This window comes from Anas platyrhynchos, chromosome 2 (assembly GCF_047663525.1).
Source record: "Anas platyrhynchos isolate ZD024472 breed Pekin duck chromosome 2, IASCAAS_PekinDuck_T2T, whole genome shotgun sequence".
NCBI lineage: Eukaryota > Metazoa > Chordata > Aves > Anseriformes > Anatidae > Anas > Anas platyrhynchos.
Window position 1 is genome coordinate 138,504,798 of NC_092588.1, and position 16,788 is coordinate 138,521,585.

At 34.9% G+C, this 16,788-nt stretch overlaps 1 protein-coding gene across 2 annotated transcripts in view; it reads left to right on the forward strand.

Annotated features, from left to right (window-relative positions):
- Nucleotides 1-15,705, forward strand: part of STAM (signal transducing adaptor molecule) — a 34,774-nt gene extending 19,069 nt beyond the window's left edge. For both annotated transcript variants that reach the window (XM_027450682.3, XM_072033676.1), the window contains exons 7-14: nt 1,755-1,947; nt 2,248-2,342; nt 3,595-3,683; nt 5,312-5,399; nt 7,124-7,178; nt 7,516-7,669; nt 9,556-9,731; nt 10,535-15,705. In XM_027450682.3, coding sequence (XP_027306483.1) covers nt 1,755-1,947; nt 2,248-2,342; nt 3,595-3,683; nt 5,312-5,399; nt 7,124-7,178; nt 7,516-7,669; nt 9,556-9,731; nt 10,535-10,784 — 1,100 coding nt within the window. In that variant the 3' untranslated portion in view covers nt 10,785-15,705. The remainder of the gene's footprint in view (nt 1-1,754; nt 1,948-2,247; nt 2,343-3,594; nt 3,684-5,311; nt 5,400-7,123; nt 7,179-7,515; nt 7,670-9,555; nt 9,732-10,534) is intronic.
- Nucleotides 15,706-16,788: the final 1,083 nt, after the last annotated feature.

The following is a 16,788-nucleotide window of genomic DNA, read 5'->3' on the forward strand; positions in this document are numbered from 1 at the left end:
ATTTCTATTCCTTCCTTTCTGGAGGGTTAGAGATCAAAACTTATTCTATATATAAAACAAAAATGAATAATGCCAGATTTTTTTAACCCTTGCCAGACCAAAACAACATAAAAATCTGTAAAAACTCGCGTTAAGAATGTTTTCCATAATGTAAATGTTTGATACAAGTTCTGCACTTGAATTTTCCCTCTCTCAGGGGCCAATGAAGCATATTCACTTGCAATTTAAACATTTGATTGAAGCAGACCATGAGGATTATAGTATAAGTGGTATGCAAAGTGGTTGGATTCAGTAGGTTGGGTGTGCTACTTTAAACTTTGTATTTCTTTGAATAATGCTTCCTTAGTGTACTTAACATGATTTTAAGCCTTTGACTGCTGTAAGCAGAGTGTTAAATGTCTCAGTGCAGTCCCAGTAAACAAAACTAGGATGTGTTTTTTTTATTTATTTACTGTTGTACCAAGGTATATTTAAAGATAATTTAATGATCCTATACCATGTGCAAAGAGTTACTCTTAGACTAGACTGATCCGTATGGCTTACAGAGTGTTCAGATTTCAGCAACATAAAGGAATAAATTAGACCTTGTATGTAGTATGGCTTTTGGCCTAAAGTTAATGACTCTTCATTATACGAATGAAGATCGTGTGCTAGTAGATGGTGGATATTTGCAGTTTCTCATCTTTGATAAAAAAATTCTTAATTTAGCTATTGTCTAATATAACTTTGACCTATTTAAATCACCATTAGCCCATCTGTAAATGTTACATGTGGCTTCTTCAGTAGTTGATCCACCAAGGTCTGGTTTTCAAGGGTTTTCTGTCTCAAGGTTCAGATTCTGCATGGGTTCTTTAACGTTTGTCCAATTCTTTTGTGTCTCAGTCTGTCCCATCTTATACATGGTCATCTATTTACAAATTTGGAGGAGTTTATTATGACCAAAACCTTTCTGCTTAGTCAAGTTTAGTTGACAATGATCAAGCAATTTATAAAATTATTCCAGGAGAGAAAGGGAGAGAAAAAAGGATAGACAAATAGACAAGCAAAAGGCTTTCTATAAATTATGATTTAAGGACAGACTTTTTTACAGTTAGGGTGATTGAGCACTGCTGTAGGTTGCAGAGAGGTGGTAGTCTCCTTTCTTGAAAATATTCAAAAGCCATCTGGACGTGGTCCTGGACAGCTGGCCCTAAGTGACCATGCTTGAGTGGGGATTTGGAACAAATGACCTCCAACCGTAATTTTCAACCTTAATTAATCTGTGTGATTGTCTGATTTAGGCTAAAGCCTGCTGATCTAAAAGACAAACAGTGTGCAGCTAAACAGCTATATCTTTTTAGCATTTTAAGCAGTCTGGAAGAGTTGAACCTCGTGTATGCTAGTTAGAATGTAGATCTGCATATCTGTTTAAGATGCTAACAGTAATAGTAATAATAATAAATGGATCGCTTCACTGAGTTATCCTGTTTGTGCTTAAGTACTACTCATTCCTCCTGTCCATGTTGAAAGTCTCAGTAACTAGGAGTGGAATTATGCTCCATAGTTGTAAAACATCTTTTCATCTTTTTACTATTATTTATAAATGAAAGTCAGAAGTTGGTTACAATGCAAAAAAAAATGGAATTATACTACAAGTTCTCATAGAGATAAATTTTCAAATCATGCGACGCATTTATAAAGCGAATGTTCATCTGGATGACTTTTTCAGATTAAGAATTTTTCATAACCTATCTGAAAACCTTTTTCTTTTGTAGCTATTGAACTGTCACTAAAAGAACAAAGGCAACAGCAAACAACACTTTCCAGCTTGTATCCAAGCACCTCAAGTCTTTTAACAAATCACAAACATGAGGGCCGAAAGGTTCGTGCAATCTATGATTTTGAGGCTGCTGAAGACAACGAATTAACCTTTAAAGCTGGAGAACTTATAACTATCCTTGATGACAGGTAACTTGTATAGAATGCTTTCTAGAAGTGGTTTAGACTCTAAAAATCGATCAGGAATAATGGTGTCTGGTATGTAGAAGCATATTGGAATACCATTGCAATAAAATATATTTATGCATTAAATATTTTATCTCTTTGATTTTTGACACAGAAATGTAATGGTATAAAGATTAATGGATAAAAATTTCTGCATATATGCAAATTGTGTTTATGTACAAGTAATACAAATGCTTTGTACAGTGCAATTCTCGGAAAAAATCCGTGTCATTATGGGGTTTTAAATGTGTATTTATGTTTTAGTGATCCAAACTGGTGGAAGGGTGAAACTCAACAGGGTATAGGATTGTTTCCATCTAATTTTGTAACAGCTGATCTTTCTGCTGAGCCAGAAATGAGTAAGTAACTTTATGTTTACATATATACGTTAAGCTCTGCCTTGGTTCAAGGGATGCTCTGTAGTCAGGTATTATCTCTGTGATCCCTGAATGGGAAAGGTTCAATTGCAATTTAATGTAAAGCTTGAAGTAAAACTGAGCCCTTGCTGTGCTTTCACAGTCATGTCTCTGTATGGCAGACCAAGGTTACCTAAGCTGGCATCTGTTGAAGAATAGGATGCTACCTGCTGCTGGCTTTGTCATTAGCTTCCTTGAGACTCATTTAACAATTTCAAAGACAGATAGATACATTTCTTAGGCAACTGCAGCTTTTTTCCAAACTGTCTTTTTACTTGGTTGCAACAGTACATATTTAATCAAGAAAAAACTGCAGGTAGGAGACAGAAACAGATTTCCATAGCTCAAATGGTATAAGAAATCTAAATTATATCAGTACATATGTGGAAGGAATTTGTTGCTGCATATTGATTTATCTCCCTGTATCAACTTACTAGCAGTCCAACATACTCTAAGCATGTAATAAAATAATATTAGGCAAAGTTTTAAGATGCTAAATCTAATTTCTGTAAACTGGATGGGTTTGAAAGATGAATTTCTTGTGTTCTCAATATCTGTGTGTCAAGGGTGTGAGCAGGTCAGCAGAATTAGACCCTGTTGGGGTCGTATGTTCTGTATTAAGGCTAATTGGTAAGAGTAGTATACTGAGAGTAGTATATGGCAGCTTTTTTGGTGGGTCCTCTGCAACAGAGGAGTGAGATGCTTTTGCAGACAATATTTGATGGAGAAGGAATAGCAAAATTTGACAGTTTTCCATTCTATATTTTACTTTGGGGAAAAGAAGATTCCAGTTTGTCATGGATGATTTTACCATTTTTCTTGTAAGGTTTACTCACTAGCCCTGTTTCTTCCAATCACTCTTAGTCTGCTTTCCTGATGATTTATTATTAGGCAGTGTTATGTAAAGGGAGACTATAATAAAGACATTTACTTGTTAAAACGTATGTTTCTGTTGACCTTGTGTGAACAGATGTCTTTTTCTAGTGCAATTTATTGATTTATTTCTGAAAATTTCTTGTCTGCAGAGATGCTTTTGTCCTTCAATGGACAAAATAATGTCAACAAAATAATTTTAAAAATTTTCACAGTAGATTTTTCAGATCCAAAGGTCTTAGGTAACATGCTAGCTGTGTAACATTGTCATTACTTTGTTTATTTCTATTTTATAAAATAAAGATCTGCCTTTACCTTACAGTGAAAACCGAGAAGAAAACAGTGCAGTTCAGTGATGAAGTTCAAGTAGAGACAATAGAACCTGAGCCCGAACCAGTTTATATTGATGAAGTAAGTGTGATACAGCTACAGATTTTTCACCTAGTGGTATGCTTAAACATGCGATGTTTAACCCTTTCAAACTTTACCTCCAAAGTAATCAGTTTGAAATATCAAGAGAGTGTAACCAAAAGAGAAATGGGAAGGAAAAGTTGAACTTTTTTTTTTAACGAGTATCGACAGTGCTCTAATTTGTTCATTTGCTTTGAAGTTCTCAGGAATTTCTGAAACTGAATTTGGAGGCTGCATTCAATTTAGGGCCCTACTCCACGACTGTACAGCTGTTTACCTCCCATCTAGATGCTTGGTGTGGAGTGATGTTTGTTCTAAAGCTGTGCTTTAAGGACCTCAAGACGCCTCAGATGTACCAATCATAAATACTCCCTTAGATTTATCTCTAGTATATCCACTGCTGTCTTCTCCCGCACTTCCTTCTGTGAAAACTGTGAGCTTTTTGTTGCTCTAAAACATATCCATTAAGATTCACACAATCTCACCTTGGTGATATTGCAAGGTTCTCAGGATCTCTCAGCCAAAGCTGTTTTCCCCTGTCCTTTTCTTTTTCCAAGGGTGCTATTGTCTTAAGATTTTTTTTTCCTTTCTCTCTCATGAGCTTCTATATGTTTCTCAACTAGAGTGCTTTCATTGTTTTGTGAAATGAAAAAAATGAGTTACTGCCTTCCTAAAATCCTGTATATCTCCTGCCTCATCTGTCCCTTTCTCAGGTAGTCTTCCTCCAGAGAGGTTTTTGTTAGTTTGTAATCTGCAGAAATGACTTATCTCAGGCCTGTGTTGAGGTGCCTTTCAGCTTTGTCTTCTGTGAAGAGTCCATGTTAGTTTGCATGTAAACATTTTGTTTTGTTGTTAAACTTCCCATGGAATATTTTTTTAGGAAGTAGTTCATTTGGCTTCTTTCCACACTTTCCTGGGGTTGAGGAGGAAAAATCATGTCATATACTGCCTATGTAACTCTGCCCTGTTAAGACTGTTTGATGCCACTCAGCTAAAAAGTAATTCTTAATCATTTACATGTAATGTTTAGTTAAGCAGTATAATTTCTGAAGAGCTTATGAATGTTCATTTTTTTCCCTTGGTATTTTTTTAAATAGGTTACATTTAACCTTGTTAATGGAGGATGTGAAATTCTGAAGTAAACCATACAACTCCTCCGAACATCATCTTAAAAAACTCTTTCCTATGTATTAGTTATGACATTGCTAGTGTGCTGATAGGCATCATGTGTGTACAAAATGTGGGTTGGTTCTTCAGTGAATTTAGTTTTAAGTACCTATTTCTTTACTCGGTATTCTGTCAAAGCATTTGCACTAATCCCACTAGGTGGTAGTATTGCATATGTAATAAGCAGAATGGAAAAATGGAAACTGCTCAGGAAATACTGTTTAGAATGACTTTTAAAATTAAAGGGATATACAGCATATTCCACTTGCTGCTACTAATCAATTTTTTATCATTTGGCTTTTCCTTGTTGAAATATCTTCATTTGTTAAAGCTAGTTTAGATGATTTCCCAGTTCCAAGAGACCCAAATGGATGTTGTAAATAGCTGTTTTAAGTTACTGTTCTGAAACTGCTGATTCTTCCCCCACTTCTTCCACACTAATTACACAATTTTTGTTCTAGGATAAAATGGACCAACTTCTGCAGATGTTACAAAGTGCAGATCCATCCGATGACCAACCTGACCTCCCAGAATTGCTTCATCTTGAGGGTAAGAAAATCTCAGTGTTGTTGTTGTTGTTTTGCTTTCCAGTAATTACTTATGTCAAAATGAATTGAAACTACTTCAGCTTGTTTTGTGTGCTGCAAATATGCCTGAGGAAAGTGCTTAAGCCTTAACTGTCTTTTCACTTCTTGTTTCCCATATCTAAGAGACCAAAATGCAGTATTTTAATTTGAAGAAATCATCCTCTTCTCTCAATTACCTTATATTATATTTTCATTTACTTTTCAAGACCCAGAAATACTTGATTCAATTTTCTCTATTTTTTTTTTCCTTCATGGAGTAGCACAGCGTAAGTTGCAAAAACAATGTGAAGAGAATTCCGTGAGAAGAATAAAAATATTTCTGTGACTTAGGATGGGCCTGTGGGCGTTCCACTTGCTTTTCACTTGCATGCATTTTCCTATTAGGATTTTAGAGTTAAGAAATACCTTACAGAGAACTACAAAGACTAGCCCTTTAGACTCAAAGTTATTCAGAATACCTCTTCGAAGAGGCATTATAGGCCATTCTATCTGGGTCAATAGATGCAGCGAAGGTTTTAGAAGGGAACTTTGGAGAAGGAAGTAAAGAAACTGCGTGTTACGGAACAGAATATTGGCTTTAATTTACAATCCAGATAAGATCAGACTTTAAGAAAATGGGGGATTCTGAATCTATGTAGAAGTTGAGCAAGAAAAGATGCTTGAGCCTGTAAACTGTTGGATATCTCCAGTCTTTTCAGAGAATCACAGAATTGTAGGGGTTGGAAGGAACCTCAAGAGATCATTGGGTCCAACACCCCTGCCAAAGCAGGTTCCCTAGAGCAGGTTACCTTAAATTAGTAAATAATTCATTGCTTGGAGAAGTAGGCACATTTTGCATTCTGAAGTAGGGTTAAGCTGTAGTATCCCATTTTAGCTTTCCTTCCTCTTTATTTTACATGTGACAAAATCAGACTTTCTGTTAGTTAATTGTTGTTTGCTTTGCAGTTACATGAGCCCTATGTCCTTATGCTGGAAGTTGGGGTGAGGAGGTGCACTTTTACTTTAATGTTCTTCCATTCTACTTCTGCTAGGTTTTTCTTTGTGTTAGCTTTTGCGTGTAATATCTTAGTGGTCTGAAAAAGCCTTACCTGACAGGATCCCCCTCACACAGTTAGGATTCCAGTGAAATCGCAATGTGCTGTTAGTTGTTAGTGTCTTTGTTGTGCAGATAATTTAAATAATTTCAGTCTATTTCCCCCTTCATTGTTTTAATAGGCAATTTTTTTGGTAGTAATGTTGATGGAGCACACAATCACGGTTCCAGTGGCAAATTTTCTTCCTTGAAGAAAGATCACCTTTCAGATTACCTGAACTTTTTTTAATGCAAAATAGTTTCATCATTCTATTTACCTTTTTTATGTGCCGTAAGTGTCTACAGCTGATACAGCTTTACACTCCCTGGATGTTAAATGTGTTGTTTTGTTCTATTTAAACTGGGATTCTTTCTCTGTGCTGTTATTGAAAACTTCAACTGGATCTCATTATTAAATTGTTCATGAAACTGCATCTCTTACTGTAATTCTTTAGCATATAGTTTATAGGACTAATCATAATTTTTCTTTTTAAACATTTTTCTTTATTTTTGCATCTACACATTTTAATCCGATAATTCATTTTAAAGCTATTTTCTGACTTGCTATATAGAAATATTTATTACTCTAATAATATTTTAATGTTCTTTTCTAGCAATGTGCCACCAGATGGGACCCCTCATAGATGAAAAGTTGGAAGATATAGACAGGTAAAACATAGGTGTTTTGACTCAATTAAGACACGTTTTTAGAAATAATAGAGTTGCTACTTAAATATACGCAGCCATTTCTGTCAATACTGGTAAAGAAGACAGGTGTATTTATTAGTATCTTCTCATCTGGGAGGAGGTCTTGAAGGATTATTTTTTTTCAAGGTCACATAGTATTTTGTAGTACTCTACCATTTGACATTATGGCACTTAACGAGCATCGCTTGACAGGCAATAGGAGAACTTTGCTTATCACCCCTTGTGAAAATTCCCATTTTGTCTGTTTTGTACTGAAGTTATCTAGACTGTAGAATAAGCTATATAATGTATTTTCTAGGAAACACTCAGAACTCTCAGAGCTCAATGTTAAAGCAATGGAGGCTCTTTCTTTGTATAACAAGTTGATGAATGAGGACCCAATGTATTCCATGTATGCAAAGCTACAAAACCAACAGTATTACATGCCGTCATCTGGCGTTTCTGGCTCTCAGGTACGTATGTAAGCTTTAAGAGCCATTGACATTATCAAATACATACTAGGTTAGAGGTGATTTGCTTCAATTTTGCTGAAATGTATTTTTTACAATGTGCTTCTGTACATTACTGAAATAAAGTATTGATTTTGTAAGAAAGTGCAAATTCTATAGTGTGGTGGGGCATGTTGGTGGCAAGTAGTTATGTATTTCGTGTTTCTGCCCTGCTGCTGCTGACTCCTCCACCCTAGAAGCTGGAAACCTCTATTTAGGAAAATTCATTGCCTTAACGCTTGGTTAAAAATCATCTTGCTCTCTCAGAAATATTCTAAAATGACCTAGCAAATCTTTCTTAGCACAGTATGAAAACAGAATATTGTGTTTTCAGCTGCAAGCTTTAGAGATTTTCTATTTGCTAGTTTTAACAATTCTAGTTCTTTTCTGCTCAGTTTATTTTGATCAAGGAAAAAGTCTATCCTGTTTTGAGTCACACATAAACAGCTGGAAAGTAGAAGCTGACTAGGTCTTTGCATAGTAGGTCAAAGAAAGTATAGAATCAAAGGAGTAAAATTCCTGTTTAAGAATTGTAATTTTTAAATTACAATTACACTCCACCCTAAAAGTTACACTCCACCCTAAAGTGAGCGTTGTCTTTTATTTTGCTTTTAATTCCATAGTCTAATGTATATTTGCTGTATTTCTTCTTTGTAGGAATACGTAATATTTCAAGTTGTTATTTCAATAGTTTACTTTGTTTTTTAGTATGTAAAAAACAAAAACAAATTTCAGCTTATTAATGCTCATGCAGTATTATAAAATCATTGGAGCAGATTTAGTTTTTAGCTTCCTACAAATATGCCCCTGCTTTCAGTGTCTTTTTAAAAAAATGTATATTTTCCCAGTGTCATTAAGGAAAACATTGTGTACTATGCATATTATACAAGCAATCACGTCACAACTCTTTTAAAGTAATCTCAATATTTTATTAACGGGTATGTTTCTGGGGATTCTCAAAAGGAAAAACTGGATTTTTGGGGTTGAACGTGAACCAGTATAAAGTCCTAAAAAGTTAGAAGGTCTCCTGCCTTTTCTGGCCTCTAAAATTATTTTGCGATATTGATCTACACTTTTTAAATGTTATAAGAGATTCATGGATCTTAAGATAGAAGGGCTGTATGATGTTAACTTATATGAACCCAATTATGCATGAGACCTCATAATTTCTTCTCTTAATTTTTGTTAAGCCAGATAATTCAGACTGAACAAAAGCATAGGTTTTAGAAATTTAGTCTTCATTTGGAATTGAAACATCAGTTGAAACATCTACTGGCAAGCTTTCCCTCCAGCTAATTGTAAAACTTCATTTTCAATTGAAACTTTTTCTTAAAACCTCTTTTTTCATTCTGCCCCCCCTCAAACAATTTCACGATGTTTCTCAGCTGTTACAAGAAATTATAGGTTCACTAAAGGTAGGAAAATAATATGTGATTCGCTGTCCATTTTAACTTTCACTAAGTAGAGCTGTTTTCTGGGCATCAAAAACCTCTGCTTTAGACTGCTATTTATTATACAACATAAGCAGTATTTTCATTCAGAAGAGGAATGAATCTAACTAGTTTGATAGTTAGAATGATAGTAATTAAAATAAAATGAGGAATACAAGTTGTCCAGTGAACTGTCTGACCTTTTTGGTACTAGAGCCTGAGGATATAAATGCAAATAGTATCCTTACAAATCCAGTATTTTTTTGTACTGCAGCACCCAATAGAAGACAATCAGTCACTTTTTATTTAAAATACCTGTAATAAAAGTTTTGAGAGACTGTCTTTAAGTTCTTCACCAGATATTAACTACCAAAATTTTATTTTCTTTTATTCTTAATATTCTTTTATTTAACTTCCTAGGTTTATCCGGGGCAACCTCAAGGTAATGCATATTTGGTGGCAGGCAGTGCACAGATGGGCCATATTCAAGGCTATAATCTTCCTCCTGAACAGCTCTCCTCCCTCAGCCAAGGCACAGTTACTCCATCTGCCAGCTCGGTACTGCCTGGCCAGCCTGCACAAACGTCTTACACAAAGTAATTTTAAGTTACTTTCCTATTTAAATCTAAATCAATTTAAACATAAAGGACTACATATTTGAAGGAGAAAATTTGTCTTCTAGAAATATAGTTTTAATGACAACTGAAATATATTTCAGTGCAATTACTTCCAGTGGTGCTTTTTATTGGTGTTGTATATTTGGTAAAAATTCCTGACAAATTTCAAACATTTCTTTGTGTGTGCATATATATACACATACATGCATATGTACATACATGTGTATATGTAAAATTAGAGAAAATGCTGTATTCATAATTTTCATCATTAAACGTCTATTGAAATTTATTTTAAAAAAGTTATCTGCTACTCTGTCTAGCTTTGCATAATTTTTGAGATAGTGTATATTATGTCACACTTGTTTCAAATATTTCAAATTATTCCAAATTTAGGGTGGTCAGACATGCCAAATAAACAGATAAAGCAAGTTTCTGCACACTTCACCAAACTTGTTTTGCCGTATGAAACACTTTTTTTTTTTTTTTTCATGAGCAGAACAGAAAATAAATGGGGTTCCATATTGTACATTAGACTGAATCTGTTTTATTTTAGTTTTAAAACTATTAGAAGTGTGTTAGGTGTGTTTAAATCTGAGGAGTATGTTTAAATTTTAATTGGAATATTCACTGGCTACAGCTTTATATATGCAAGGTGTCCGGAGCCAGGAGGTAGCTTTTCCTGTGTGTGTATATAGAACAGTTAAAGGAACAATAAAAGTTGTCTTGCTGTTCTGTTGGTAATTTTTTTTTTTTAAATTTAAATATTTTATTTTATTTTTCAGTGCAATGGTTGGCTCTGTTGCTGGAAACACTTACTCTAACCAAGCTTCAGTGTACAGTCCACCACCTGCTACTGTTGATGTTGCTGCTTATCAGAATGCTGGAACTAATATGTCCCAGGTGCCAAACTATAACTTAGCTTCTACGTCTCTGCCACAGACAACAGGCAGTCAACAAGCACCTCCACAACAGCCACAGCCTCCGCCACCTCAACAGCCACAGCATACTTATTCACAGAAGGCTCTGCTATAGGATCCAGGACTTCAGATTCCTCATCTCTTTTAACCTCTGCTAAAGGCAGTTGACAATGCTTTGAGTTTCTTCCTTTAATCTCTTAAACTTTGTTTATCCCCAGCTTAATAAGAATCTATCTTGGTGAACAAGTTCAATTTGCACTGACTTTTTAGGATTTTTTTTAATTTTGCAGAGGAACAGATATATTTAGGACATATAATTCCTTTTAAAATGCCTAAAAATTGGTACAAGATTATTTATGTCTGGTAGAATTGGCTAGTCTGTGAAAGCTCAACACTTGCAAACTGTTGTGGCATACGTGTTATGTACATATAGTGTGTGATTGCAGTAGTGGTCATTTCGTATAGCTATGGTGATCATGTGAATATATTTAACACAATGTTAAAAATAATTTACATTACTATTTTATTTTAATCATGAACTGACAACCATGTTTCATAGTTTTACCTAGTTTTATGACAGATGTGATGTCTTTTTCCAACGCAGGGAAAATGGTAATTCTGCGTATCATACTTACACTCACGAGCTAAGGTCTATATATGAATTTCCAAACTTACTGAGTCTAGGTTTCATTACTTCTTGAACTGAACACAAATGTGTCATGACTATTAGATGGCTTTATCTACCAAAGTTAACTAGTTAACTAGTAAATGATCTGGGAGGATAACAGCAAATTATGATTCTGCTTCACATATAACTAAAACTACTATTCAGAGGCTGCTAAACATATCTTGGGACCACACAACAGATCAGGATTTTGCATTTTATCATGAGAAGCACATAATTTATTTTTTCCAAGTTGTTTTTTTTTTTTTTTTTTACGATGAGAACAAGAACTGTATTCTATATGTGTTGGTAGAGAGTACACCAAAGACAGAGAAATTGAGTTGGAGGAGAAATGATGGAGCTGTAAACTGGAACACACAACATGAATAACACTACTTTATTCAAGTCTTCTTAATTAGAGAATTAATGGAGAATGATGGACTTTTAAATCTCTTTGCTGAACAAACTATCAGGGCTTTATCTATTGTGGCCTTGCTTAGCAATTTGTTCTGTTTACTGTTCTAACACAAACACTTCTGCCTTAAACATCTGTTAATTTTTCAATTTCCAGTTGTTCTACCACTTGAGTTTATTTAGCAGTATAAGTAGTTTTACGAGGCCTCATGATTTCATTGACTTTCAGATTACTTTGAATTTTCTTTTGCAGCAACATGCATTAGCCTATTTTAACCCTTGCATTTCTCAGAAACTGAGCCAGGTGGCTCTTTAAGGCATAATATTTTCTTTCTACAGCCAAGGTTCTGCAAAAGGAATATGGTTATGGAAGGCAGAATTCTGATATGCCTGATCAGAGTTTCTTGTACAAAGACTGGTGTTACTTTGCATTTGTATTCAATCTACTAATGCATCCTGATTTCCTCTACCTTTTCTGGTGACTCTAATTCCGGTTAGAGCAAAAGAACTTGTGGCTTCAACATCAAAGCTGTTTGCGCAGTCTTGTTAGTGTGTATGCCAGAAATTGTTCGCTTTTGTGTACTGTATTTTAGTGTGATGCTTCTGGAATTAAATGTTGCCCTTGTAATTATACTGTAAGTTAACCTCAGTTACCCCGTATACTCTGGCTTTGTCTGCCTACAAGCAGTTACCTAACGAGCCTTTGTTTCACTATTTTAATCAACAGTGGTGTGTTCTGCCTGATGATGTTTTCAGATGACTAATTTGCATACCTTTGTAGCCAGGGTGGTTACAAAACAGGCCCATACCTGATGTTTCCCATTTGGTGATGTTCTAGCCAGGACAACTGGTTGTTTTGATTATTGGTATTTTCTTTTTTTTTTCTTCTTTTTCCAGAATTGTTAAGCACCCTCACAAACTGTCAGTATATCAGTACTTGATGTTACCACAAGAGTCTGTGGAATTTGAAACAAAATGCTACTAAAAGAAAAATAATTCCAATCCATTCTGTCATAGAGGATTTTTAATAGATCACAGAGATCAGAGGTGGTTTTCTGTAGAAAGTGCATACAGTATCATTTAGCTTGTGTCTTCTATATGCTTTAGGTATTCCAAAAGCAGAGAAACAGTATATAGAAGTGTATAATTTCTACGCAAAAAATGAAAATAAGTACTCCATACTTCGTATATCCTGATGCAAGAAGGATCTTGAAGCATCAAAATAGTCCAGCTGACTTTGATGACTTGTATTAGTTTTTCACATGTTGTATAATGTACAGCAAAAATTCTTTATATTGCTAATTTGTCATTGTTTTAAAAAATTTTCAAGTCGTTTTACCTTAATACAGAAATGCTTGTTCCCATTTTTTTCTTTGAACACTGAAAACTTACATGTATCTTAATTTTTTCTGCCTTCCAACTTACTGATTTGGGGCATTTATCCATTTCTTAAAGAAATTAAAACCCACTTTTATTTGTGTTCATCATGACCAAAAAACACTTGAAAATGCAATGCCATCTAAATTCATCATAATAATATATATATATACATATATTTTTTTCTTAATGCCTTTATTAGAGTCACTGCTCTAAAATATCTTCTGGAACAAATCTGTGAATTTTAGGTGACTTAAAATAAGTTTTCATTGTCCACAATTGGTGTAGTAGATCACTAGATTTTTGGAGTCAGTCTTAGCATTTCTATTGCATCCTGTGTTTTTCTCATTTCAGATGCAATCTTCAGATTAAATTGAATTTGGAGCTATATTACTTCATGTAGATTTTTTTCCATTTAGCAGGAAGATTGTTTTGCCTACTCAGTTGTGTCCTTCACTCCGGTATCACATCTAGTGATGCCTCCTCCTACTTTGCTAGCTGCTGTCGTTACACTAATTCCTTCACTCATCCTCTCATATCCTCTCTAACTGATAATTCATCAATTTCAGTTCACCTTTCTGATGATACAGTATCATCTACATGGAGGTATAGCACCTTGCTGGTGCTTTTCTGCTGTGATTTGTTCTGAATTTCCTTATTTATGCATTGTTTTGACCAAGTTCTTGTCTGTTCTGTCTCACTATGATATTGAACACTGAGTATTGTGAGGGAGGGAAAGTACATGTACAGCTACTGAATGTAAAAGCTTCTTAGCAAAGAAGTTAAGTGTCAAGAAGTTAATCTAAAAGTTAAGAATCCCAGGAAAAGACAGGTCGTTTGTGTTCCAACAGAACTCATTTTTTAATGTCTTGTTTCTTCACATGTAAACTGTCAATGAAAGGCTGAAATATTTTCATGATATTTTGTATAACCCTTTGTTGTTTAACCCTTTCATTAAGGAATACAAAAACATCAACTTCAGGAGGGATATCTTCGTAGCTTGGATTTCATGAACAGGAGCAAACTCTGGAAAGTGCCTTCTGCACATTTCACATCTATAAACGAAGTTTGTTTACCCATGTGTATCATCTCAGTTTTTGTGGACATAACAAAGATGTAAAGATATACTGTAAAGCATCCCAGGAAAAATACTGAGGCTGTGTGTTTAAAATTTGGTATGCTGCACTGATGTCATGGCAGTATGTTCAAGAGTGTGCAGTTGCAGTTACCACGTATTTATCCACCTGTGCTTAATAACTGTTACCCACGTAGATGTGTATTTAATGTCACCAGATAGTCTGTATACAGCAGTAAAACAGTAAAAGGAACAGAACAGAAGAATTACTGCATGCTTCTCAGCAGGCGTGGAGGAGCATATTGATGGCCCTCATGGTACCCTGACTGTTCATACGTTTTGAGGGGGGAGCTAAAATGGATTTGAATAACCAGAACTTCCTGTAATTCTGTCAGATTGCGAATGGTTAGATGCAACAAAGGAGATAAATCTGCTTTTAATAGCATGTACATATTTTGCCAATCAAATCTAGGCTGCTATTGTAGTTCTCTCTGATTTTGTCTAGATGGCAGGAACATCAGATTTACACTGGAGAACTGCTTAATACCTCATTTTCCTTTTTTTTTTTTTTTTTTTTTCCCAGTATTTTCTAATATCACTTACCTACATTTTTTTCAATCTCATTTCAAAGATTTCTGTGCTGTCTTCACTTTTAAAGGTCATACTGTATTCCTCATCTGCTGGGTTTCACAGACAGAACAGAAGAGAATGTCTCTAATTACAGTGGCTACAATGGCACTTTGAGTTAAGTAACTGCAGTTTCCTTTGGAGAAAGTGCATTTCTTTTGAAGAACAAGGGAGCGTGATTTTTGCATTTAAAAATCAGGAGGAGTTTAAAAAAAATCAACGTAAAATCTACAAAAATCTCCACTGCTAACAGCAGGCAGAATCATTTTTTACTCTGTTACTCAATTTTAGTAAAGCTGACCATCTTCACACTACAGATCCTCCTTTTTCAGTTTCAGCTGTGATGAAGAATATTTACGTTAACACTATCCAACAGCATAGTAAAACCTTGGAAGGCCTTGAAATTCGAAATTTTTGCTTCAATAAAAACACACTATATATATATATATATATATATTTTTTTTTTTTTTTTCAGCCTTGTTTCCTAAATTAAGACATCTGTAATTAAAAACATTCCATTTGCTACTATGTATAATTGCAGATATCATTCAGTTTTCATGCCACCACCTTAGCAAAAAGGTGGTAAGAGTTTTTGTTCTTCTCCCTTGCATGTGCTTCTGGAAACCCAAATGATTTCTTTGTCACGAAAAAGAAAAGAAGCCTGCTGCAGTCTCTTCTGGTTGTAATGAAGTGTACACAGTAGCAAAGTGCATTTTTGGATTTGTTTGGTTTGATGCTCCCTTTGATGTTGGCATATGTATATATTTAGATATACTGCACTGTTGTACAAGAATTGTTTTAGTAAATAACACTATTTGTAAAAACTGTTAATTGTTTTTGGTATGAATGCAAAATATTAAAGTTGGAGTATTTAGTTCATTATGTTGCAAAGTCAATTTATACATTTCATAGAAGAATAATCAGAAAAGGACTTTGCTGGAAGGACTTGGGGATGCAATGGGCAAGGTCTGTTAGAAAAACACTAAATCAAATTTTCTGATTTCTCGGAGGGGTGGCTGTTTTTTTGCTGTTGTGCTTTTGCCACTGCCATTGTTGATTGATCTAATTTTTACTCTTTGAACTTTTTCATCTGTGATTAACTTCCTTCAGTTAAAATCTAAGTAACACATTAAACTTATTTTTTCAAGTGTTAGTAGTGAACAGAAGGAAACAACCGTATCTGTATAGTCCGATGCATATATTTGCTTACGGATCAATAAGCGGATACTAGGGGCAGTTAGTGTCTACCCAGTTACTTGACAGCTAATGCCATTTCTGGTGATGGTAACTCAAAGTAGCCTAAGATTGTGTTGTTAGGTCTACGTGAAGTGTTGGAGATCAGTCTAAAGCCTGGTTCATGAATATATTACTGCTTAAGGCCACAGCTGAAACTTGATGGTCTTGACAGCCGTATGCTGTGTTCCTAACACAATGTTAAACTTCATAGTTTTGTTGCTTGATCCAATATAAGTACTGAAGACCGCTACAGGGCTTAGGAAACAGTGAGCAACGGGTTAGCAGTTTTGCCTGTGCTTAGGGTCTGTTCCTAAAAAAAGATGAGCTAAACATCTTGGGATAACCGATTATGTGCAGTGTGGCTTAAAGCAACAACTCTTGTGTTTCAAGAGAAAACATCAATTTGGCTGACAGGAATAAGTCTTGCAGTGTGTATAGAAATGAAACATGTAATGTCTCTGATTTGGAAAAAGGAGTGGCTTGTCCACTTAATTTTATGCTGTATATTCTGTAGCTGTTTCCTAAGCGTGATTTACTAATAAGCAAATTATTTGCCCTAGCTGCTACTGAAATCATACTGAAATCTATTTCTAGCCGGTGGTGATGGCTCACCCCTGTTGACTCATCCATCCTCGGGTATTTGTGGATCTTGCAGGCAAGTTGCTTTTGCAACCTGAGTGTCAGACTGTCCCAATTTTCTCTGCTTCACAAAGCATCGTGCACGTT